This window comes from Branchiostoma floridae, chromosome 4 (genome assembly GCF_000003815.2).
Source record: "Branchiostoma floridae strain S238N-H82 chromosome 4, Bfl_VNyyK, whole genome shotgun sequence".
NCBI classification, from domain to species: domain Eukaryota; kingdom Metazoa; phylum Chordata; class Leptocardii; order Amphioxiformes; family Branchiostomatidae; genus Branchiostoma; species Branchiostoma floridae.
This window is the reverse complement of record NC_049982.1, coordinates 11031600-11058703: the sequence shown is the minus strand read 5'-3', so window position 1 is coordinate 11058703 and position 27104 is coordinate 11031600. Positions and strand designations below refer to the sequence as shown.

The following is a 27104-nucleotide window of genomic DNA, read 5'->3' as shown; positions in this document are numbered from 1 at the left end:
CAATATAAGATCAAATGTCGTGTGTCATACACCGAAAGATGTAGCAAATTAGAGTGGCGTAGACTGATCCCATAGTCCCTTAAGATATGCAAAATAAAAACATAATAATGCAAATATATATATTTGACGAACATGCAGCCATTCTCTTATTGGTCGCTTTCCTAATTGGTAGGGTATCATTGGTTGACCTGCTAATTATGATGGACAGTCTTTTGTTTGCCTCATTGAACTCGTCTTAGATCTACCATGGCTGCCCCCTGTGAAAGATGTATGCAGGCGTTCCATTTGACGTAATATGCACCATATTGAATTGCAGTTTTCGTCCGAAAAACACACGAAGGTGCCATTGCTTAATCTAATTATCCGCCAACATGGTCTCCAGGGGATTCAAATTATAATTAGCATGACGTCAATGGGAAGCCTGTATAGATAAAGAAAAGGCAGCGTTATCAAGCGTTACCAGCGTTATCCTTTCTAAATTTATGTTAACAGCATACGACTTCTTTTAGTACTGGTATATCACACTTATTACTGACGTTGCTGCTATTGGGAACAAATACTGAAACTTAACGTTTAACTGCCTAGAGAGTTAAAGTCTTTTCCACATTACGGACTACATGTACGCTGCTATCACGCAATTGTTGTCTCTCGTGGAGCGTGACAAATTGCTGTCACCAGAACGCCAGGGGCTAAACAACTACTGGTCGCATCTGGTTAAGTTAAGTCCCAACATCTGGGTTGCTGAGAACATATCCTATCCAACATACTGGTTTTTACCACATTATTCTGTGTACTTGAGAAATCGGCATTCCTCGAAGAGCCCTTTTCTTGACAAGGTAAGTGTTGTAAACGTCATACGAGAATTATATCAACATTGAAAGTGATACCGTGGTTCTCTAGTTTTTCAAAAATGGGTGGCAACTTGTTACTAGAAACGACATGGCATTGGGCTTATTTTGATCGATTAGAGCTGCCAACCTTGCGGTACCTAGCAGTTGTTGCCCGTACAAGGCCTATCCGAGGGGCAGCTTCACCAATTTACTCTTCTGGTTGGCACACAATAAGCCATATGAAGCATGGGGCCGGGGTCGTTGCCGTGGCAACGGAAGTTTCTGGCGGTGACAGAACAGAAATGATACAGTTCAAGTGAGCTGATGACGTCAATTACTGACATACATGACAATATTTCGCCTATGGGGATTTACATGGTGAAGGACACCAAAGTGAGCATGCTCGGCACAAACAAAATAATGGCAGGGTTCACAAGCGATTTCGCGTGTTGTAATTTGCAGCGTGTTTGGATCAGGAATATAAAGGTCCCGGGTTAACCGGTTTGAATCCTGCCTTGTCACCGAACTTGTGCTATTAGGAAAGGCCCTTTTATACACGTCCTTCCCCAATTCACTCAACCTTTCGAAAAAGAGTTGGGGCATACCCCGGTGTGCGATGGTGCAGATCATTCTGTCTGGAGTTGGTGATTCACCACAAATCACCCGGAATCTCCGTCTTGTATCATCCATACGGTGATTTACATTCACATGCCCTGGAGAGGAGATAAGCCTTGGCTTCGCCAGGGAAAGAACTGCCTGTTGAGTCAGCATGATAATTGTTGTGCTGCCCCTACGAATGAAAGTAAAAAGCTACTGGACTGATGATGAAGATGACAAGTAATTTACAAATATTTCATAAGTTCAGGGTACTCTGTTGTTTACGTATACAGAAGAATAACTACGGCCCTTTCAAGTACTGTGACGCAATGCTTTATACCCCCATAACTTCTGGGCCGCGGATAATTGCCATGTTCTGCCACCTTTATGCTTCTTAGCCCAAAGTTATGTTTGTACCTCGTGCCAAACGTGTAAAACGTAAATCAGTTTAAGTTGTTCGAATGGCTGGTATGGTACCACAGGCTTACAGGTTGAAAATCCAATGTTTTAAAATGTGGATAAACACTGTAGACTTTTTGTCCCAGGCTTTTGACTCAGGTGTGGACAAGTGTGACCGTCACCATGTCTGACATAGATCTACAGCCACTCGTCGATGCAGACTCGGACAGATTAATGGCTGGTAAGAATAGGGAGGAACCGAAACCACGCCCCCTTCCGTCCCCTGGAACTTTACATCGTAGACTGTTCGTTGGAGGCACTGACGACTCGTCCAGTCTACAAGATTTGTTCGGAGAAAATGACGAGGACAACTGGGAGAAACCGGAGAACAGGTGCGGCTGCGGCTGCAGCCATCCGGACTGCTGTCAGTGCTGCGCAAGTCCCAAACTTTTCGCGGCAATCTGGGCAATCGTGTGCGCCTTGATCAACACAACAATCGGCTACAGAGTTGGGATATTAGCCACTATAGAAAAGACGTTTGACATGGAAAGTAAGTACACAGGCATCATGTACGGCGGGCATGACGCAGGTTACCTTATCATGGTCCTTTTGGTGTCTTATTACGGAGGAAAGCAGGGGGCACATCGTCCCAAGTGGATCGCCTATGGCACAATGTTGATCGGAATTAGCTGCGTCATCTTTGCACTGCCATATTTCTTCATGCCAAGGCACGTCATCGAGGAAGGCGAAGAAGAGATTGTCTGTACACCGGGGAAGGCGCAAAACACAACCGACGTGGAGAATTGCAAACACGCTCATTCCATGAATTTGTTCTGGTACGTCATGTTGACGGTTGCAACGTTCATGATGGGGATTGGTGGAGCGCCCGCATTGCCTCTTGGAACAACATACATTGATGATCACGTGACAAAAGAGAGCTCACCATTGTACATCGGTAAGTCACAACTCAACTCTCAGATTAGGACACAGGTACAGTTTTTGATAGCAACATATCCACATTAAGGTCACTGACCAAACGAACGTACGGTCCCGATCAGAAACTGTGACCATTTTAAAATGAAAAATATCAATCATTAAACAAATTCTAAGACATTTTCTCTATCCAAAATGCTAACGATATCTTTCTCTGCAAAATGCTATATTTGATGACGTGTTTTTTTTTCTTTTCAGGTTTAGCTCTTGTCCTACCCAACACGGGCAACCCTCTTGGTCTCCTTTTCAGCTCCTTTGTACTTCGGTACCACGTTGACTTTCTCTTTGTTGGCCCCTCTAAGATTGGTAAGTATGCATTCGTGGTACATTCCATAATACCTTGAATCAATTACTGAGTACCAAATAGAACTAGCAGCCACTCAAGAACACTAGAAGCAGGTACTCCAAAATAATCAACAGTCTGTCCAGTTGGTCTTGCAAGTTTCTGATTCTTGTGTTGGATATTCAGTGCGTAGTGAGAAAGGGTTCTTATTCTATCTTCGTACATGGATTACGGTTTCCTTAACATCTTATTACATGTTAAACTGTAGGAATCGACTACTCGGACGACAGGTGGATAGGGGCGTGGTGGTTAGGGTTCCTCCCGCTGGCCGCTGCGTTCTTCTTCTTCAGCCTTCCTCTCTGCCTCTTTCCCAAGAAGATGAAAAAGCCTCATGATGTCAGCCTCAAGGAGACCTCCAGGATCCTACCCTCTCGCACAGAGCGACAATACCTCGCCGACAAAAGTGAGCTTTTCCGTTTTGCCGCAAACCTCATTTTATCATTTATCTATTTCAATTTTATCCAGCTCAAATGAGGTGTACGATTTTGTGTAGTAACCTTGTAAGTGAGGCCCTGCTTCTAATCAGGCTACCTTTCTGGTGTCCCGGAATCTGTCAGGGGCATATCACGTCATCGGAGCCACAAAACAGAGCTTACCAAACGTCTACTTTCTCTTTGTACATCACAGTATATACATATATAATTGATGTTATCTCTCCTGCAGGCTTATTTACGACGTTGGGTTGCCTGTTCACCAACAGCGTATACGTTCTTATCCTGCTCGCCATCTTCGTCATATCGGCTGTCAGAAACGGTTTCGCCACGTACATACCCAAGTACCTGGAGATACAGTTCTCAATCACAAAGGCGAACTCAAGTGCACTGAAAGGTCTGTGTGATTTTCATCGGGTCTAAAGGACCTGCTTTTATCGGATATCTTGTTTTCCTTGTTGTTGTTCATTAAAGACTACACAGTATCCAAATCAATTGGTCTTATTTAATGATTCAGCATGTCTGCAGTTAAGAAGGTCATGTATAACCCGTGACGCTTCTACCTTCTACTCAAAATTTGGTCTATCTAATGACTTAATCTGCATGTCACCGTTACGAAGGTCATGTATAACGATTCTACTTCTAGGAATCGTGGTTCTCCCGGCGACGTTGCTGGGCACGCTGAGCTCCGGGGTGCTGATGCGGCTGTGTAAGGTGTCCGGGCGGAACTCTATCCAGCTGCTGGCCTGGCTGTTCCTGGTGGTTGCCATGGCGATCATCCCCGGCATGTTTCTGTACTGTGAGCCTGTACCCATCGCAGGCATCATGACCGAGTACGGAGCTACAGCGTAAGTTGGGCAGGAGTTCTGGTATCAGGAATGACTCTTTCAATACGTCGATGAAGATCAAGTGATCGAATGTGTGTGTGTGTGTGTGTGTGTGTGTGTGTGTGTGTGTGTGTGTGTGTGTGTGTGTGTGTGTGTGTGTGCGTGCATGCCATGTATGTTGCATTTGAACTAACCGTCAACTGATCACGGTCACTTTTCAGATCCCAGTCGGGAAGACAGCCCCTCTCCCACGCCAACCTCCAGGCCGAGTGTAACAAAGACTGCGTCTGCCCACGAGAGTTCAGCCCTGTCTGCGGCCCAGACAAGATCATGTACTTCAACCAGTGCTTCGCCGGGTGTAAGGATAGTCTGAAGACCAAGTACAAGGACGTCATGGTAAAAAAATAAATGATATCACAATTACAAAAGTACTCAAGTGAAGTACAAAAGTATTCACTGAACTAGAAAGGCCGACATTTGCTTGGGTGCAAATACAGCATATTATAGCCATACCCATTCCCACGCAACATTGGACTGTTCTAGGTCACCCCTGCGCAAAAATGGAACTTATCCCCAAAAGGGAACTAATATCGTGAATTGATTCCAGGTCAAAACGGAGCTTGCCTAATATGCCCCCGGCCCATATGGAAGAATATACTCTTCCACATGAGCCCCTATGCATAACTAATTGGTTATTAGAATCGTGGCAGCTACTATTTTTCCGAAAGTGAAAAAATAACACCGCACCTTCCATTCAGAAAATTTCATCATGAAATTACATGAAGCCATTCAACAATTTCCACTACCGTAACGATAACTAGGTCTAAGTAACGTTATAAGCTCCTTGTGAGGTGGGTACATTTATTATTGCAGTGAACTTTTTTTATTCAAGTATGGCATACGTTTTAATAATTACCAAGCAGGTGCAGGTACTGTGTAGTAGGAGTGTTTGTTTTTTTCAAGCTGAAAACTAAAATCTTTTTCTTGTTTTGTATGAGCCATTACATAAACGGAGACGTCTCGAATTTCTAAAAGAATTTACCGCTCTTTCGCTTCATTTCTTTTCTGAAAAATTCCAGGACCAACAACTTAACTTGATGTGGCTTTATCTATATATTTCATTTTCCTTCTTTGTTAAGTATATGCTCCTGTATACCACTGTTAAATTGTTTTACTTTGTATGCAATCAGCTATCGGGCGTAATCTTGTGTTAGTGTTATAACTTCCTGCTCGTAGCGTGCGAGACCCGGAGGATAGGAGTTTCTACCTTGTTCGAGGGTTTCTTTTCGGAGGTCAGTGGTGATACCCTTGTACTGAGAGTGTTTTATTGGGCTAAAACTCTGGCAGTTATTTACAATTTTAATGTACAAAGTTTGCCTAAAACAAGAACAACAACAACACTAGAAGTACCTACATTTGCTAAAAAAATACATCACTTTTCTTTCCAGTACAGTGAGAGAAATGTTGCCACTATAGACATCTGGCCACTATAGAAAACAATGCTGATCTATTGACTAAAAGAAATAAGTTACACATAATTTTAGAACCCACTGATCTTAATTCATATAAAAATTGCACATGTAAGCCAATTGTTTAGATTTACAGTTCAAATAATTCTGACGAGAAATATTGATGAGAAAATAATCTCGCCGCTGTCAAACCTACGCTATCAAAACTAAACGCAAATTAGCCAATTTTCCCGCGTTTTCCGCCAAGTAACATTTTCTCGATTGTCTCAACTAACCCTACCAAAGTCAATTCTGCCGAAAATGATTGATATTGCCATGTGGAATGTTGGTTAATTCAACGACCAAGACTTGTATTCTAACGTTCAATGCATGCGTACCGTCCGCTACCGCTCAAATGACCCTGTCTGAACTCCAAATCCTCGCAAACTACAATTTTAAACAGGGCATAGGGTGACATATGGCCACTGTAAGGCTGTAATATGCCATGCATGTGTTTCTGCCTGTATATACGGCATTGGAAGCCAGCTTATGAATATCAATTAGCATTCGCCTTCGTCGTCGCTGATTGGCTGGCTCATTAAATTCAATTAACTCTCGCTAAAGCCCTGGCTGCCGCAGGTGTGTGGGGTCACGGGAGTTCACGGGAAGAGGTCGAAAGAAAACCAATTTCCCCTCAGAAAAGTGCTAAAATTAAGCATTTCAAGTACTTTATGCCAAAATTTTTTACTTGGATCATTTTACCAACTATCTAATGTCTATCTACACCAAATTTCAGGTCGTTCCATTGTAATACCAGGGTACAGGGGGCCAAAATATACCGTTTTGGTCAAACATGACCTTTAAACCTCAATAAAATCATTTTAGAGGCAGATATGAAAAAAATGAAAAAAAGGCATCAATGTATTGGCCCACCCTATCCTTGTGCCAAATTTCAGGTCATTCGGTCCAGGAACGGCGGAGATGAATCACTTTGAAGATTTGACAGGAGAAAGAAAGAAGAAACATTACGGATACAATATATTTCACAATACCTATGGTATGGCTGAAATATAAATAAACCTGCATGTGCGATCAACATAGGTGTGAACCATATTCTATTATCAATTAGCTTTCCTTCGTACATTTGAATTCGTCATTTCTTTGCAAAATCATGCCCGAAGGCTAATTGTATGAACATTCTCTAGAGAAAGCCAAAGAATACATAAGACTAACATCTATAGCTAATCAACTGAAGGAGCATCTATTATTGGGTTTGACATCTTTAGCTTCGCCAAGAAGATTATGTTTTTGCCGACTTGGGTCTGTATGTAGGTCAACAGGATATAACTCGAGAAATTGTGGATGGAACTTTTTTATTTTTTGCAGGTGTGTAGCGGTTGTTGAAAGGCATGCCTAGTTCGAAAATGGGTTACCTGGCGTTTTCCTATGGTACATTAGCGAGCTTGGTATTTTTTTGTGTGTTTTTTCGGGAAGCATAAGTCAAAATGTAGCTGGGCGATTTCCACGATATTTGGCAGGTGTGTAGCGGTTGTGGAAAGGATTGTCATGTGCGAGAATGTTTACCTACCTTTTACCCATGGTGCTGTAGCTGGCTTTGTATGTAAGTGCGTTTGTCTGTATGCAAGATAACTTGAGATGTTCTTGATGGATGCTAATGATATTTGGTTGATAGGTAGGGGACACAAAAAGAAAGGTCAAGTTCGATAATGGGCCTCCTGGCAAATTGTTTTGGTACTGCAAGTGAGCATCAAAGTTTGCGCCTAAATTTTCCAGAAGTGCCAGGTTCATGATTTTTTACTGGTGGATAGCTGTTGGTACTAGGAGTCAATGGTCTAATGTTGGGCCCCCTAGCAGCTTGTTTGGAATTGCAGTGGGTGTTATATTTCGTAACTTTTTAGATGGATAACTCCTGAGGGGATTGATGGATATTTTTTGTTTTTGGTAGGTAGGTACTTTGGATGATTATCAACATAATGAGATGCAAATTATATAAATCACTCTGTATTTGATATAATTACTTAGGGAAACTTCTATAACGGTTGAAAAATACTTGTGACGGAGTCACCTGAAAGGACTTGAATCGACCCATAGATGTCTAAAAATAGAGAAGAAGTAGGTCAACAGAGCCAGTGGAAGCAGGGGCTCCCTGATTAACAGACGTTGTCTTGGAAGCATGAAATTCTGATTGACAGGGATGTTACCAGGTCATCCGTGCTATTCGTCCAGGCTGGAGTCTGGTAGAGACTACTGGCTGAAAAAATGCCTATAAATGGTCATGGTTCATGTTTAGCAAAATACAAAGCCTGACCGTGTCCAACACGTATCTATAAAATTAAGCAATTAAACAGCTTGCTGAATTGATGTCAATACGACACAGCAAAGGATTCATAGCAGTTGAAATATAACATATCTATATACAAGTGTTGCTTATATCTATATACAGATCAACAATAAAAGCAACACTATATAATGGGAACGGTAAAAATGTAGTAGAGGGAACTTGACGAATATCACTTGATATAAAGATGTAGGGCTAATATCTACGAGACACTTCAGGTGTATTTTCTTATGATGGACTGCAAGGAAACTTGGTGTTCCATGTGCCAGTAACACTACAAGGGTCTAAACAAACGAATAAGCACTATGTAAAGTTAGTAATATAACATAATTGAACAATGACGGCTTGTAACACATAGTGGCTACATCTGTGAACTAGGTTAAAACAACAAGTGACCAAGTGCTGGGACAAGACAAACCCAACATGTTGCAGAACAGCACTTAGGTCAAAAGGGTCACCGTCAATTATCCACGCGTTCCTCAACTCTTAACAGAGATGTCATATTGTAAGGGAAAGGTCGGCTAGAAAGAACTGACATCATTGCGAGAAATACAAATCGCCAAAGGTGACAGGCGGCTGTCATCGGACAGTCGCAGAAATCATAACCTTGGACTCTGTAAAATACCTCTGACTTAACTCGCGACTGCAAAACTTTACTTTCTATTTTCATGAGATTGAAACAAACGTTCACCAAGGCGGGGGTCGTAGCAATCCTTACATATGGCCCTTAGATGACCCTTGGTGAGTTAAAAAGGTCCGTAAATTGGAAGGACCAACAGTGGCCGGGGTTTGGTGAGTGACGAATGCAATTATTGGCGTGTTCCTGTGGTTTCCAGGTTTCCAAGACCTACCCACATACCAAATATCACTACAATCCATTCAGCCGGTCTTCAATTTGCTGGTTTCTACATACATACAAACATACATACATACATACAAACGCTACCCAAAACATAACCAGCTCTCCGAAAGTAATTATGACAACACAAAATAGAACAGTAACCTCATACCTGTACAAATTGTTCTGATTATGCAAAGACATTCATTCACATCGCCAAAAAATTTGCTGCATTATGTACACCAATAGAATAGACTAATCTACTCACAATGTTCATAATCCAACCAACCACTACAGGTGACTAGATAACATATGGACTTATACACGTACACATTAATCATTCAAGAAGAACGATCTTCCATAGAAATTGTTTATTTGGCGAAGATATGTGTTCGAGGAACTCTAGTCTTAGACTTGACTTCACCTGCATTGCAATATAACTGTTGCTGTAACTCTGTATTGTGATCCTAACTATTTCGTGAACATTTTACAGGAAGATTACAAGAAATGTTCAACATTGGTTATTCAATTAATTTTAATTCTGCATATGACATTGCTATCATCTATTGTTATCAACTTTACATGATTATTGTCATTGTCAGTTGTACACAGATTGCTCCTGTATCCCTCCCGGGAAGATGAAAATCCGGAAGGAACACCACAGCGGATCCGTTGCCACCAACGACTGCAACTCTCTCAGACAGTGCAACAAGTTCATCTTCTTCATGATCGTGCTGTTCGTGGTCGCCTTCGTGTCGTTCTTCGCCTTCACCCCTGTAACAACTGTAGTGCTGAGGTATGCCATGAACCGAGTCATTGTTCTACCACTACTGGGAAGGCCTAGGGTACATGTTACAGCTAAAATTGACCGCTGTTTAGAGTTGATCAATACACATGGTTTGTAGGTCCCTTTAGTAAGTGGAAACACAAGGAATGATCAGTTCTACATTGTTTGAATGTAGTGGTTTGTCTTCAAGGTCAGTACCTTAATTGAGCAATTGTCTTCAAGGTCATTTAGACTTTTACTGCCCTTGGGTGAGAGTAAGAGCATACACTTGTCCCATACTCAATATATATGTTAATTGTCATGCAGCGAGTAAATACAAACTTCCATTCGTGACATGTTGTCTAATTCATCATCATTTTCCATTCTCTTTATAGAGTTGTCAAGCAAGACGAATCCACCCTTGCTACAGGGGTGATACAGTTTGCGGTCAAAGCTTTTGGTAAGTCTAACCCACACAGACACACAGACACACAGCCACACACACAGCAACCCCCCCCCCCCCCGACACACACATACAGAGACACACACAAACACACGGACAAACACAAAGACACAAACATCACACACACATACACACACACACACACACACACACACACACACACACACACACACACACACACACACACACACACATACACACACACACACACACACACACACACACACACACACACTCTTTAGTCTGTCCATCTCTAGCATTAGAATTTGAAAACATCCTCCCTTTACTTATTATGTGTCCTGTCAGGACCCACATGTACTTATTTTCGGTTTGTTGCAGGTGTCGCTGCTCCTTTCCTGTTTGGGATGGCCATGGACTTCACCTGCATCTATTTCTCCAACTACTGTGACGCTCAAGGAGCATGCCTGGTGTACGACATCGACTGGAACCGATACCTGATGTTGGGGATCGTCACTCTAGGGACTCTGCTGGGTTCGATCTTGCTATTTTGTGCTTATATCATCCACAGATCGTACCGGGAGGAATAGGTTTCTGTAAGCATTCTCCCAAAGTCTACTGGTATATTCACTTTTTTCGGCGCGCTGTTGTTGAGGCTACCATAATGTTTGATGGACTGATAATGTTCTTAACCTATTCTACCGCAGCTACCTCGTTAACTCAGGCGTCAAAATGTAGATGCTAACAAACAATTTTTTTTTTTACAATGATAAGCTTGAGCTCCTCTCTGCTTGTGAAATTAAGAATTTGTACAGTGCCAATAAGTAATGTGAACATTATCATGGAGTCTTTAAAATGTTGTGCAAAAAAATGAAAAGTTAGATAAGCTTAGAGGTTACAGGACGTACAGGACGTATCAATAACTGTTATCATAGAACACCAGTTATATATGTATTTTTAGGAACATAGTACCAGTCGTGATGCGGTTCCCTCTTGTAATAAAGATAAAGTACCGATTCATTATTTGTTAATGATAGGTGTTCTGGTGAAAGATGCATTTCAAATACTACCTGCATACACGGTGAATATAAGATATAAGATATGGTCTAGAATTAACACACGGACTAAATCACTGCACTTAGCATTCGTTATTTGAGTAAACTGATATAGTTACATGTATATATATTCATAGATTTATGCAATAATATGTACATTGATCATGGTGACCATGTGCCTATCATATGTACATTTCGCCATGTCCATTACTCACGCAGAACTTTCGCGAAATTCCTACATGCAGTGTAGGCCTTTGGTCATTAACGTTATCAACAATAAACATTACGAGTTTTGTGGTATCTGTTTTGGTGGCTCTAATCAAGGACGTTATATCAGATCCTCTAATCCAATGACCATCCATGTTTTTGATCAAACCGCAAAATTAGTCTAAATAAGTGAAATTCCCATATATTTTCGCATATTGGTTCCATCGTAGGCTGGTAGATTTCAATTCAATTCCAAGTCACCGAGATGGTTTTGAAATAATATTTGTAATAAGTTTGAACTATTTTGAGTAAAAGAACATTTCAGTCACTTAAGTTCGAAATTGTTCAAACATTTCAAAATGAAAATTTAAACATGTTTGAACCTTTTTATATTTGTTGGAACATTTGGGAAAGTACTGATATAATTATGTCTTTATTTAGAACAATTTTCAAACATCTATGTGTTTTTGTTACTGTTCCAACATGTTCCAACATTTTGTGTCATTTTTCCCTCCATAAAAACTTTTATTGACCCCATAAACAAAGCTGCTAAGCTTGGTCCTTTGTTTGGCTCTTGTATTTTTAGATTTTCTAGTATACACTGGTGAGTCTTTTGTGAGAAGGTGGCAGACAGACATAATTTCCTGCACTTGGTAGGGATGTGTGAATTGCCCTCTTCCCAGCCCACTGACCCAGTTTCATCATATCGTTTCCATGTTCGAACATGTGATCACAAATGATGCATCTATGTTGGAACAGTTTAGAAACTAACAGAAATAATGTATTTGATGTTAGAAATGTTTCTAACATGTTTGAATACTATAGAAATATTTAGAACGTCACATAGATGTTATAAATAGTTCTAAACAGTTACTTATCACAGTTAGATTGTTACAAAGATTTCCAAAATGTTGGAACAAAAGGCAAGAAACACCCTCTCGGTAATATGGAATCGACTCTAATACACCAACATGTTCATTCTCTACCTACATCCTCTACCTACACGAAACGCCCCCTGTTTCTTTGGCCCATGTGTGCCAATATGCCCTCTGCATGGCACACTCTAGTCTCAATCAAACTCCACTGCTTCCTGAAAAGTACAAAAAAGTTGGCCAAATGTGGTGAATGAGAGGTCTGCACAGTTGCAAGGCCGCAGTAGTTGCCTTTGTCTAACTTGGCTGACTGACTCCTCTGTTCAAATTGTTCAGTCTATTTGGCAATTTGTACTATTTTTGCAGCAGCACAAGGAGTCTGCTCGTGACTTTTGTAATCGGAGTTTTACATACCGAAGTCTTAACCGCCCGACCCACAACAATGCACAGGCATGTACATGTACATGTATTTCCTGTACCAATAAATTATTCAATGTGGTTTTGATGAAATTGCGATATCACGGAAATGAAAGGTATGAGTTATGGTATGAGATGACGTACAGATATATTTATAGCTGCGTTTATGACACAATTAGATCTTTCATTTTGTGAGCAAAATCAACATTTACACGGAGTAAGTTTTGTACTTTGAGGAAATCATGAATCATTTTCTTCAAGTTAGACAAAATGGTTGCAAAGTTGATTTGAGGAAGGAAGTTTCGTTGTTGTCTTTTCTCCCGTAACTTTATCAATAGAGACCTCTTAATTGAATCAACTCACTCCAGGCACGTAAATGGAATTTTGTGCTTTTCTATGTTCCCCCTTTGAGTCTTTGAATATTTCACCCTGAGGTGAAAGCCTCGTCCTAATTGCACCAATATGATAAGTTATTCATCCCTTCCCAGGGAGTGTTACCTGTGCGCACGCAAATTGGCCAATTGAAATAAAAACGCTCATTTCACCATATCTCAAAAATGTTTCTTCACAACGCTCTTTCCAACAAAACATTGAGCAGCCCACTGGTTATCTCAGATTTTTCGTTTCAATTGAATCTATAAAAATGCCATCTATCCTTGTCTCAACAAAACTGTGACATTGAATTCTGATCTCTATAGAGAACGTATTAGTATTTATATATAAATATATATGACGCAAAACATGAAGTGGCATTATCAATGCAATCAACTTTCTACCCCATGATCATAACCTGCTGTCGTCAACAAAGTCTTTTGTGTGCGCACGCTGTAATGTATATGGTATTAGCGGGTATATGATCATATGGACATACGCAGGTCGTAATTATTATATATATAACTGTCACTGGCGATAGGTTAAGTTTTCGCTGTGTCATATTGTCCACTTTGGAAGATCCGTGGGTATCGTCTATAACGCGTTAATATGGAGTTGACGAGGTCCATCGGCATCATGTTCCTCCGGCTATCACTCCTGACATACGCCTATGTATCCGGTAAGTCCTTTCTCAGTTCCTGCATATTGATATTGACAGTTGAGGCATTTGCAATAATGGAGGAATCTGTCGGTGAATCTAGGGACTCTTAACACGTCGTTTGTTTTTATTTGGCTGCTTGTTCAATGATAAAACAAGCAAAAAAGTTAATATAATCTTCTTATATGAAATCTCTGATAGGAAAGCTGTTTTTCATCAAACAGATTCAGCGTTTAGAATGTGTCCTGATATATAGAGACAACTTCAAGCTTTTGTATGTCTTTGCCAGGAGACAACCCTTTTGAACGTTTCATTAGACTCGACAACTACGCAATGGATGACTGGAACGACGTGGTCTTGAACAGTGTCACGGAGGAACAGTGTCTGATGGAATGTATCAATCGTAACAGAAATATGTCAACCGATCGGTACCTCTCGGTGGAGTACTGGCGGAGCAGGACATTGGGAAATTGTATACTCGGCCTGGCCTCAAAGGTGCAGAATCCCGACGATTTTGGTCCAGCTGACGGTATCATTTACTATCAGCTAAGTAAGTACACTCAGTCTCTTGAATTGTTGTATTATCTTGTAATTATTTATATAATTTAAATCTTCTTCATACCTTATCTTGTTCTTTATTCTGATAATAGTTTTTATTTTTACCTAATGCACATTAGCTGCTGTTCTACGAAGTCAAGTTACATGCATTTAGAGAAAATTTGTCCCTATAGCAACTCGAATGCCTGGAGACAACTAGAATTTCCACTGCCGTATGCGAACATACGATGCGTCTTTTCCTGAAATGTCGGTAGTAAAAAATTGAGGTAGTAAAAAAATTACATAAATCAATAGGATGATTAGTTGCATGTTACATCAATCCATCGGATTCTAAGGAGAAAGAATTTGTACTTGCAATCCATTTACCAGTTCTTCGTCAACATGGAATCATCTTTTTTTAATTTGTTTTGTTCGAAATAAACTTGAAGTAACAATACCATTGCGTCCAATACAGTTATTGACGAGTGTAATGCAACGATCGACAAGTGTTCCCATGGATGTACTGACCTGCTGGATGGGTACAGCTGTACGTGTCCGCCGGGCTGGGAGCTGTCACAAGCCGACAACACGGCCTGTGTCGGTGGGCATTAAACATTTTACCTAGAAATAATACAGGGTCTGCCATTATTTAAAGTTATCTCCTCATAACTGATATGTCTTTTTTTGGTTTTATACGTTTTCGAATCTTCACAAGAAAGATGTCTACGACCACCTCATGTTTTCTGATTTTCATCAAATGCATGAAAAAGGTCTCTCTGATTGAAGTTTTATGCACAAAATTATCAAGTCAAATGTATTGTATAAGTAGCCAGCAAAGAAATGAATATGTAGCAGTCTTTCATCAACAATCGTCTCCGTGTCCAACGTCGGGCTACCAAAATTAAGTACAATGGCCATATGTTTTAGACAGTGACATGTTTAGATGATTATAACCCCAGCATTGTTCAGTCACATATTATAGATGCCTAGTGAATATTGTACCTCTCTTTTTTTCAATTTCATGTTTTTGTTCATTTCAGATGTCAACGAATGTGACACAAATAAAGGCAACTGCTCAGATATCTGTGACAATATCGATGGGTCTTACCAGTGCACCTGTCCACCCGGCCGGAGGCTATTCACTGACAGACTGAACTGCCAAAGTACTTATTGATTTGTTTTCAATACAATATTTCTATGTTTCCTTAAAGCTTGTTGAATGATTAAGAAAACAGCTCAATGTCGTTTGTCTTATTAAGTATAACTGACAGGAAAAGGCATTTCATACCACCTGACGTCATTTTGTTCCGTTTCATAATTTGGATGCCGGATTGTTGCATGGCACTGAATACATGTTAACTAACCTCCAAAGACATGTGACATGTCAAAGGAGTAATTAAACACATAAAAGACAAGAAAAAGTAAAGTAGACACGCCCTGACCGACCACAGCAGCTCCCATACCGGAGGTACCATAACAATGACATGAAGTTTATTGCATATTCATGCCCCATTGGGACTAAATACAGTCAGTTTGATATAAAAGGTTTGCCTTTTCAGTACACGGAGGATGGTCAGAGTGGAGTCCATGGTCCAGCTGTAGTACAGACTGTGGCCTTGGTCGGCGGACGCGGATGCGGAGCTGCAGTAGCCCTGCCCCACGGTACGGCGGGAGGGGCTGCGGACGGCGTGGCACCGACTCAAAGCTGTGTTACGAAGACTCTGGCTGTACAGGTAGAAACGATCCCTGCCCTACTCTAAAAAAGTATATGTTCAATTCTCTTATGTCATCTCAATCAACTTGCAAGTACTGACTTGTTAGATAGATGTATGTAAGAAGTGGTGTTACCAAGTGTCTTGTTTTCTTGCTTAAATATTCTTTTCACACTTTCGTATATCGCTTTTTTTCAGGTCCAAAACATGAAACGATAATCGATGTAAGTTCAAAGTTCCTCCCCTTTACTTAACTAAAAGCCACCAACATTGTAGTTGTAAAATATTCAAATGAAAAAAAAAAAAAGATTTTAAAATGTGTGGGTACTAAAGAATTTATGACTCTTCTAAGGCATTCATATGTATCACCACTGTCTTCTTTTCTAATAGATACAGTATATAGTCAGTTTGTTTTGGTTGTTACTGCATTGTACTACAGGGGCTTCTGTACCCGGAAGAAAGTGACAATCTAACCACCAGCAGCATCGCATGGGGAGAATAGGAAGGTATAAAGTCAGGAGAGTCCGTGGTGCCTGGGTACGACACTTCTGCCAGACCGAATGAGGAAGGTACAAGTAAGTGTTTGTGATCATGGTTTTCTTATAAGTATGGTTTAAGTTTTAAGTTTATCGTCAAACATATTACATATATTATTTATGAAATCGCTTAAATGCCTGAAGTCCACAGGTCGACAAAAATCGCCACTTAGTACATCGCAGCCGAAGGCTTTGCCATTTCGAAATAACATCAGTATCTTACTGTGAACATTATGCTGTTCTCTTTTCCTATTCCAGAGGAAACTCTAGATATTGCGACAGCTGTCTACATCCGACAGATCAGCCGTCTGTCAGAGGAACACACAGTATGTTTGTACTTGGCCTCTTTATCACACCATTGGAATGCGGCAATGTTGGAGAGCATTTGGTGTTTCGCAATTTGCAAATATGCAAATGTTAACATTCTAAATTCTTGTTTTTGCGTTAAAACAGTGTTTTTGTTGTTGTATCTATTCTAATTTAGTTAAGTGTTGCCAAAGTTGTACAAGACAGACATGTACAGGAAAAACTATGTGCTGTCTAACCTGGGAATACGTAACCAACTTGGCCTTTGGTCCTCTCTCCGCCGCCTCCGAAGCCGACGGAAGCCTGGCACTACGCTATTAGTTTCTATGCCAATTTGAAATATGACATCCCTTTCACAAGAGAACTTTTTGACACAACAATGTCCGATAACATACCAGAGCATTATCTACACATTTCTGACGAAATGTTGTTCCTTTCCTTTCCCCTCCTGTAGAACATATCCCTTACCATCGAGTACATGCTGACCTGGTATGACCCGAGGTTGCAGGGCATCGCGACCACCTGGGTGCCCGTCCCCAGGACCATGATCTGGCTGCCGCCGCTGATGTTCGGGAAGGCCGTCCGTGGTGTCACGCCTGTTCATGAAGACACTCCTGCATGGGTCAACAGCGATGGGCTCACCGTCTACAGCATGACGTTAGTATCTGCATCAATGATGTTCCATTAAAAGGATGCTTTTCTGTTGCGTTCTACCTTCAACCCTTACGAATGCCTCCTTATTTCTCTTGTCTTTAGAATTATTGTTAGCAAAAGTCCTCTACTACGTTTGAATATGGATGATCAAATTTATTTATTGATTGATTGTGTTGTTGAATATTTTCTATCAGAAGTTCCTAGTTCATTGTACTTAAGCAAAAACTTATCATTTGACTTTAGAATGTCCCCCAAAATTTATTATTTACCTTTTATTTGTTTCATAGGCGGATGTTACGTGTGTCCTGTCCAATATTACTGACCAAGTACCCCTTTGACACCCAGACATGCAATATCAAACTGCACGCATGTAAGTATCATTATTAAATTAGTAAGATTTTGCAAACCATATAAATTAACAACTTAGCTTCATGCTGAATAACGAAGCCATGTACGTCTTTGCAGATGGCGGACTGAGGCTGAATCTGATAGCGTCAGATGACGTCAGATATGCGGCCATCAAAACAGACGCCACAGGAGTAGTGTCACAGTTCGAGCTGACAGGAGTTGACATACAGGCGTCCTTCCAGGAATACCAGCTCAATTCCACAGGTAAATGAATATGTGAACGTTCCTGTTTGGCACTATAGTGTCAGCTTCTAGATATAATGAATTTTGCTGAAGTCAAAATCTAAAGGAAAAAGTTTGAATATTTCACAGTCAAAAAGTTTGGGGGATGGGGGTTCAAATAACATAATTTCTCTATTCAAAGGCTTCACTGCACATGTATGCATACTAGATACTTTGTTTGATGAAAAATGCCAACTATTGAACTTTCTTCTAGATTGTGTCTTCTTCCTGCAAAAGTGCAAGTACAACCTTGACGGATGCCTGTTCCGCCGATTCCCAGACTGTCACCTCAGTGACGACTGTCAGCAATGCACCAAGACAGTTGGACAGTGTAAAATTGAACCGAACGGGTGTCTACAGGGCCAGACAAGTGAGTATGTATGCCATCCAATGTCGAATGTCGAATGTGTACATCAACTTGACAATCATTTTCACATGCAGGAGTAAAATAATTCCCTTTACGAACAGTTGGACGTTGTTGCATGGCTTTAAGTATAATCAGTATTCTGAAGCTCGTCTTGTTTTCATCTGAAACAGAAGTGAGAAGCATGGTATACATACAGGAATTGATCGAGTCTAATCATAGTGGTATGCGACAAGGCCATATTAGATACGCAGCCAAAGCCTGCAATGCATAATTCATTGGCTAGATAGAACAGTGAATATGTGTTTATTTTGGTATTATAGAACGGATGGGTGTAACTGTCATTATTTTCAATTTCCGAAAGAATGTCTTTGTCTGTGGAGACCATAGCTTTATTGGAATTCAATTCATCATAGCCATTAACGTAATAAACATACCTTCATCATACCTTCAAATATACCTAATTTTCGTCAAACATTCTAAGCCACGATCGCGAGCTACATTGTGTATTAAACGTTTCACTATATTATAACCTTCCATCACCTTTTTTTAATAAATCCCTGCGACATTTTTGATGTCTTGGGTCATATATTACTGTAATAAATTTCAGACAAGGACGACAGGTCAAGGCAAAAATGCCTCTATCACGACAAAATAAATAACTTGGGATATGACCATGCTCTACCCTCTAGGAACATGATCGTTACTTCCTCTTCTAGGTACAAACGGGTACACCACAGTGGAAGTTCGCCTTCAGATGAGCCGCCGCTTGTCGAGCTATGCCTTCAGACTGTTCCTCCCCTCGGCATTTGTGGTGACTGCCTCGTACCTGCAGCTCTGGCTCCCCCTACACACCTCTGTCCTCGCAGGGCGGGCCTCGCTGGGAATCACGGGGTTCCTAACTATCATCGTGCATGGGAGTGGCGTTGGCGCTGTGTCCTGGGTATAAACGATATAAGCTATAGACATATTGCAATAGACATAATTTAATTAGCGTGTTGGTACTTTTACGTTTTGTACGAAAGTAAAATCTTTAGGAATGGGAATTATCGTCATAGGTGAACATTCAATGAAGACATATATATAAATCACATTATAAGTTGTCTAAACTGTCAAACCATCAGATCTTGACATGACAAACTTAATGTTTGTCATGTCAAGATCTGATGGTTTGACACACCTACTAGTATCAATGGCTACGTGGCGTGTAGGGATATATTGAGTTATGTCTTAAGGAAACCAGTCATATGCCAGCCAAATTATACTGTTGCGCTAATGAACTGACAGGAAACATTTACACAATTACAACCATCATCAATTATCTTTTAAAAAATAGAATGGTCAGGGAAATCTAAATTGTCGTCTTTCTTGTTTTACTATTAAAGACATGAACTATATTAAAGACATGAACTTACCTATACTAACGTCTATATCACCTTATTTCCCAGGTAAACGAAGTAAGAGCAATCGACATCTGGTTTGCCGGATGCCTGACTGTTGTCATTCTCATGTTTCTTGAGACAATTATTGTACACTTCGTCCAGTCTCAACTCGAAGAAAAAGTAAGTATCGCTGTTTATTTATTTTCATTTTGCAACTAAATTTTTGTCAAACGTGATATTGCTAAATGCCATTGTTAACTGGTAGAACACAACATTTTAGAGCATGCGCAAGTCACGTTCTACAAAACAAACAAACTAACACCAATAAGAACATGTTACTGACACAGATTATATTTTTACCCATAGGTACGAAAAAAGATAGCGAAACGTGAGCAAAATCCCCCTGTTAGGATTCCGCGACCAGGATTTTCCTACAAGCCGTACCACAATGTCTTGGAAGCGTTGGGCAAAGAGGAAACGTCCAAAGAACGTACCCCTATTGGCCATAGCATTCAACTGTCTCCAATCCGCATACCAAGAGCCAAGTTGAAAAACCCGCCGAACATCATGTGGTACCGGCTGCCTGACAAACGGTGGATCGTCATCCGGAGGCCATTTGATGGTGATTTGGCAAACGCCATGCTGATGACGTCAATCAAGGCAAGATGGCGGGAAGGGCCAGATGGACAGTTTCGGATGGTTTCAACCGACGAACCTGTCAATCCACGATGCCACATCCCCCGTCCTAAACTGAGGGTCACACCAACAGTAGCATGGGAGAGAAAGATGGACGGGAAGTGGAAGGTGGTTCCCTACCCTGGTGAGGACAAAATCCACGTAGGTTGGGAGTATATCATCAGTACCGGAGGTTGGGTATCAGTCTACTTCACGAAAGAAGAATTCGGAGCCACTGCAGAGGAAGACGCCTTGGAAGAGAAGAAAATTCAGCGCGTGGCGGATAGGATTGACGCCGTTGCCCGCATTGTGTTCCCTATCATGTTTGCCATATTTTGCGTTGGTTTCTTGCTTTACTACTACTGGGAAGTGTAGAGGGCATCAGGACCCAGTGAGTTGTAGATAGCCATACATCACTTTGTGAGTTTGTAATATATATACAAAGCACAATTACAAAGTGAGAATGTAAGCCTGCACAATGCACATGATGTCATGTACTTAAGCCACTTAGCCGTGTGAAAAGGATGTTGATCTTGCTCAGGATGTCAATATATAGCGATAACGTGCGTTCCTTAGCTAATATTTACGATGTTTATCGGACTTAAAGCCACATTTTACTGTTTAACATCTTAAAATATTCTATTCCCTCATGAAAGTACATGTATGTTGTTATGTGTAAGGATATTCAAGGTCAATTACTATCTTTTCAAAATGTTCCTATATGTATATACATTATACTCTCATCGTTTATATTTGTGAAGAGCGTAGTGAGCCTTGTTTTATTGTTAAATGACAATGTCTGCGATTTACTAACCTATCGTTTATGTGCAAATGCACGACATAAGAGATTCAACTAATTTGCAAGTCTATGCGAGCATTGATATTTGTTTTGGTGATACATGTATTACTAATGTTGCGCATGAGCTCTACTTCAAGATATAAGTTAAATGTGCGGATAATGTCTTTCAATGAAATTCTTTGTACACAAACCTAATATTATCTACTTGCCAATTTTGGTAGTTCTTCTGATATCTTTTCCATAGCAACAATGACACGATGTAATGGTAATCATCTCCGCTGGGCGGCGTTGCAGCGGGACGAGTGCGACTGCAAGCCTGGCTAAGCTTGTATTCAGGGTTCATGACCGGAGTAGATTTTCTGATCCATAAAGCCTCCATACTCGATTCATTTATCAGTCTGATGAAACTATTATATATATATATATATATTCATTGGTCTTGAGTTAACGCGTAACATTTGCAACCGATGAACTGTTTCATTCTTTTTTTACTGCATGGTTTTGTCACCTATTCAAATCACGGCGTCGGGCTCCGCTTACTTGTAAGAAAACTGAAAGCGTGACCGTATGCAAAATGCTCCAATGACTGAAAATAAAGTGTGTCCGATAGCTACACAAACAGCGATTATTATCATTATGTCGGGCGTATATGCATCAGCGTTTATCTATGGCTTTCGTTTGAGTTTTGCCTACCAATAAATCGACAGTGCACTCGGACCGCTGGAATAGCAACAGGTGGCAGGTGCCCTGTATATGAAACCGATATTTTCAGAACATCTTAAGAACCAGGGTTGATGGTAAAAATTAACGAACAAGCACGATAACGTCGACTAACAAAAAATCGATAGAACACAATGAGAAAAGCCATAGGGCGAAAGGGCGTCTTGATCCATTGACAAAAGTGTTTTTCACCCCTTACTCCTCCTTGGCTCGTCCCATTAATGCTGACACCCTCCGTGTACGTGTACATGTATTTTATTGTCGCTTTTCTCGACACAATCTTCGGCGGCTTCGTCCCGACTCGACTACAAAGAAAAAAAGTAGGTGTCACCATCTTTGCACGCTAAAAACTAGATTGTGTCAGATATCTTTGATTTAAAATTAAAGTTCTGATGGTAAGTGCACTGTTAAGCATAACGTAATGTGGACCACGGCTATTGAGGGAGTACGGCAAGGTTCTATAGATAAGAGCAATAACATACAATCAGAATATGATGCTGATTTGCGCTTTCTTTCGCTCATGGCATTAGACAAAAATAACACAGCGAGGATTCCGCGACCAGGATTTCCTGTCAGACCATACAGCAACGTCTCCGCTATGGAAGCTTTGGACAAAGAGCGTTCCAAAGAACATACCCCCATTGGCGAGGGAATCCCACTGTCTCCAATCCGCATACCAAGGCCGAAGCTGAAGAACCCACCGAGCATCATGTGGTACAGGCTGCCTGACAAACGGTGGATCGTCATCCGGAGGCCATTTGGTGATGAGTTGGCAAACAACATGCTGATGACGCCAATCAAGGATAGGGTAAGATGGTGGGAGGGGCGAGATGGACAGTTTCGGATGGTTTCAACCGACGAACCTGCCAGTTCACGATTCCACATCCCCCGTCCTAAACTGAGGGTCACGCCAACAGTAGCATGGGAGAGAATGGCGGACGGAAATTGGAAGGTAGTTCCCTACCCTGGTGAGGACAAAATTCACGTCGGTTAGGCGACTTTGAGTACCTGAGGATGGGAATCAGTCTAATTGACGAAAGAAGAGCTGGAAAAAGAAATGATCGTTGTTCCAAACATTTCTAGCCGGCTGGCTACAACCAGCTATAAATAAGCTGGGGACTCATAAGACTTTATGAAATGATTCCAGTCGTTATGTTCATATTAACATTGACTATATTATGGGGGTAAAATGCTGCCACTTTGCCAACTTGTTAATCGTCACGAACAGTACTCAACCGCCAGCGTTGATGTTTCATGTTACCATGTATTTATAAGAATAATCATGGCATGGGTCCATCTATCTGATATTGCCCAAACTGCAGTCGTAGCAAGTCATTGTTGTTATGAAAGGCCTGCAGAGAATACATTCAATGCTGTTATTGATTCACTACAATCAAAGTGTTTCTGCTTTCTACACTAAACTGTTGTCAAACTACTGTGTTTGTGTGTCTTTATCTGTGTGTCTATGTGGGTTTGTGTTTGTCTATCTTAGGTCAGCATAACCTACGCGTATACGAACCTTTGACTGGGTTGTGATAATAGTTGGAGGGTCAGGTAGTTGTGCTTTGTTTATATTAGTATTTCGAGCTATTAGGTTCATACTCCATGAATATGCTGTTATGCAGCAAGTTTCACATGACATAAGAACAAAAGTGCCCTCACTCCACATTCATTATCATCACTCATGGCTATCATTCTTCTATTAAAGCCAAAGTACATTCCAGCAAGGCGAACATAGCAATGTCTTTTATGTCAAATTACGTCACGAAGAATGCTTTTCAACCAACACAATCAACAAACGGTCATTCCACGTGTTACTGTTGTCGACATTAATATGGTGCACACCCATCATCTGCCCATTGTAATAGAAGAGAACGTGTTGTGACAGACGCTTAGCAACACAACGATTATTCATAGCGTAATCATGATAGTTCTGACAGCACTACAATGGACTGGTTCGTTTGATGTGTCATTTCATTGCCATTATAGAGCCAAAATGGATCTATTGTACACTCATAAAATGGCTAATGGAGTGTAAATATAGATGGACTCTTTCCCCTATCGGACATTTCAGGGAGGTGTGCGGTAGTATAGTCTGATTAGGAGTTGTACATTGTGTGAGATAAGATCTTCATGACAGGAAACAGTGCGTAAATATGGCTGCACTTCGCCCATTTGTTGCTTTGCTGATATTGGGACTTGATTGTCAACGCGCTCTTTCAGGTGAGTCATGTTTGTTTCCACACATATCTGTAATATTATTTACATTATGTTAAATACTCACGCATTAGACAGTATGGAGGGCTTTGCTTGTGATACTACAATAATAAATTAGGCATATAGTATTCTTTGAAGTGCGATAATTCGTACAATACAAACAAATACTTCTTCTACATTCTTCGGTTTAAATCTTTCTTGATATTTTTTTGTAAGAAGTACTGATACACCAGCTAACATTTATGGCTCTCGGACTGAAACATGCAACACCACAGTGTATTCATATGTTGTAGAAAAAACTCTGTTGTACTCAGCTTTGCAATAGAAAATGTGTGTTTTTGCTAAACCTCCGTGCATTGTTAAAAGCCATTATTTGATTCAGTTATCAAAACATGGAATCGGATCGTCTTGAAATTAAAATCGGTATCTGCCCTAAATTGTCTAGCCCCTACAACCTGCCTATCCAGTACTAGAAGCATGTGATTATTGTACAGAAAGGAAAAGTGAAACAGCTTATCCATATGAAGTCCAACATCGCTGGCATCTGCCATGTAACATTTCCTGGACATGTCGTTAAACAGATATCCAATAGATAATAACATTGTATATTTTTCTACAGTTTATCCATTCGACCGATTCTTATTTTTCACGATATGGCCGTCAGCGGTTTCGATGATGACATAATCCACGGGATAACGGAGGAGGCCTGTCTCCTGGCGTGTCTTCAGGGAACCGCCCGTGTTCCCCCCGGTACATGTCGGTCTGTTGACTACAAACGTGCGCTCGGCATTTGCCATATTTCCATGAATTACAAGGTTGCAGTTCTTTCGTCATTTATTAGTCTCCTAGGATTCAGTCACTACCAAATCCGTAAGTTTTTGTTCTAACTTTATGTGTAATAAACATTGTTTTGATATAAAACGTTTCTACGTCATTCAAGACACAGAGAAAAAATACTTCCAACGTACCACAATTGTAACTGCAAACTTCCTTCCTACACGTGTTGCGTCAAAAGGTTGTTTTGTGTGTTGGAAAAAAGTTGAGTCATTTTCAATAATGTTATGTACTAAGTTCTTGTGCGAAGACAGTCAACTGCAAGGCAAAGCAAAAATCAAAACATGCACTTGTTCCCCTCGTTGCATACTTGACGTATTCAATATTTCATAACTTACATACCTTGTAAAAATCAACATTTCTTTCGTTGCTATTCCACAGTTGTTAACGAATGTACAGAGGGTACCCACGACTGCTCCCACGGCTGTGTGGATGAGGCGGATGGATACAGTTGCTCATGTCCATCCGGCTTGACGTTGGGACAAGACACAGTAACTTGCATCGGTAAGAAATATTGAGGACTAGTGGTATTTCCATGGCGAAAAACTCACAATTCAAATGTAATGAAATTAAATTGGCTCAATCTCTTCCCTTGGAATTTTGATAATTTGGTTTTATTCATATTTTGTTACTTCTCTTTTCGTGTTGTACACTGCTGTGATCCTGGAAACTCGTCACCTATGTTATTCAATAATGCCAAGCGTTTTCTTTTAGACATCGATGAATGCAGTCAAAACAACGGGGGTTGTGACGTGAATGAGCCGTGCGTGAACATCTTCCGTTCATTTTACTGCGCTTGCCCTGACGGAAGTCCCTATCTGATGGATAGCTCCACCTGTGCAGGTATGTTTTATAGTATTGGTTTTACAAGATGGAATCTGCGACTTTGTGGCATCTCTAAAACGTGCCCCTTAAATGCAATAATCAATATTCATCGTCACTATTTCATGTGCTGGCATGTACCGACATTTCAATGTAATACGTTTCTGTCCTGAAGAGAGATTCTGACGTCGACTTGCATTGCGTTACCTTCAGAAAAGAAGAAATCATGAAATGTTTCTAGGACCTAAAGATGATTAAGTGCTTTATATAACTTTCGCAACACCCCAATCCTCCATTATTACATTTCAGCCTGCCAGCACAGAGACACGAACAACCTTGATGCTGCATACATATGGGACCTGCCAGTCATCACCTCTCCGTATGTTGTAAAGGTTAGAGCCAACAATCGGGTCCACATAGCATTGTCCAGCGATAATGGAGACACGGACGCCATGGTTGAAATTGTCATCGGTGTCCAGAGTAGCATCCGTCACGCTACAGGTCTGACAACAGCTGCCACCCCGAGTAAGTCATGACTCACATGTACGTTCGTTAATGATTATGTTCATGAAAAATCAAGGTATTGCTTTGGATGTGTTTGAGTCTGTGTCTCTGTGCCCGTACATTAGTGTTTCCGGATTTAAAAAAAAATTTTCTTCAATTTTTGAAAATTTGTAATACAAAATACAAAATAGTTTTCGGATGATTATGGTTGGCGTACCATAATGGAGGGATTGTAATGATATTTGCTATGTGGGTAGAGCTCAAAGTTGAATATGGGCCTACCGGGGGCTGACCTTGGTTCTGCAGCAGAACTTCCGGTTATATCTGCAAATGTCTTTATAGTACGCATTACTAAGCTTAATCGAATGATCGACGTTCTTATAAAATAATCACTGTCTTCATATAACAACCATTAACTTAAACGTTTTAAAATGATTTTTCGCTGTAGGGATCCTACGGCCTGGGGTGTACCAAATGTTCTGGCTTACATGGTCGGCAGATGGAACAGTGGCAGTCAGGGCCCATGACCAGAATCTACCACTCATCCGGGCGACATTCCCGGACCTGGAGCTGAGCCCG

The 27104-nt window shown here is 40.8% G+C and overlaps 2 protein-coding genes across 2 annotated transcripts; both read left to right on the top strand.

Annotated features, from left to right (window-relative positions):
* Positions 1-436: 436 nt before the first annotated feature.
* LOC118413913 (solute carrier organic anion transporter family member 3A1-like) lies at positions 437-11760 on the top strand. Its single transcript, XM_035817557.1, has 10 exons — positions 437-836; positions 1973-2781; positions 3018-3125; positions 3371-3565; positions 3826-3990; positions 4240-4441; positions 4642-4816; positions 9668-9861; positions 10227-10291; positions 10634-11760. The coding sequence occupies exons 2-10, from the start codon at positions 2010-2012 to the stop codon at positions 10840-10842; spliced, it is 2085 nt and encodes a 694-aa protein (XP_035673450.1). The 5' UTR covers positions 437-836; positions 1973-2009; the 3' UTR covers positions 10843-11760.
* Positions 11761-13784: 2024 nt separating this feature from the next.
* Positions 13785-21004, top strand: LOC118413576. The gene is made up of 12 exons (XM_035817103.1): positions 13785-13854; positions 14123-14227; positions 14846-14971; positions 15411-15533; positions 16877-16944; positions 17379-17581; positions 17866-17948; positions 18044-18190; positions 18423-18578; positions 19292-19515; positions 20021-20134; positions 20321-21004. Exons 1-12 carry the CDS (start codon positions 13785-13787, stop codon positions 21002-21004), a joined length of 2103 nt encoding a protein of 700 aa, XP_035672996.1.
* The last annotated feature ends 6100 nt before the right edge of the window (positions 21005-27104 follow it).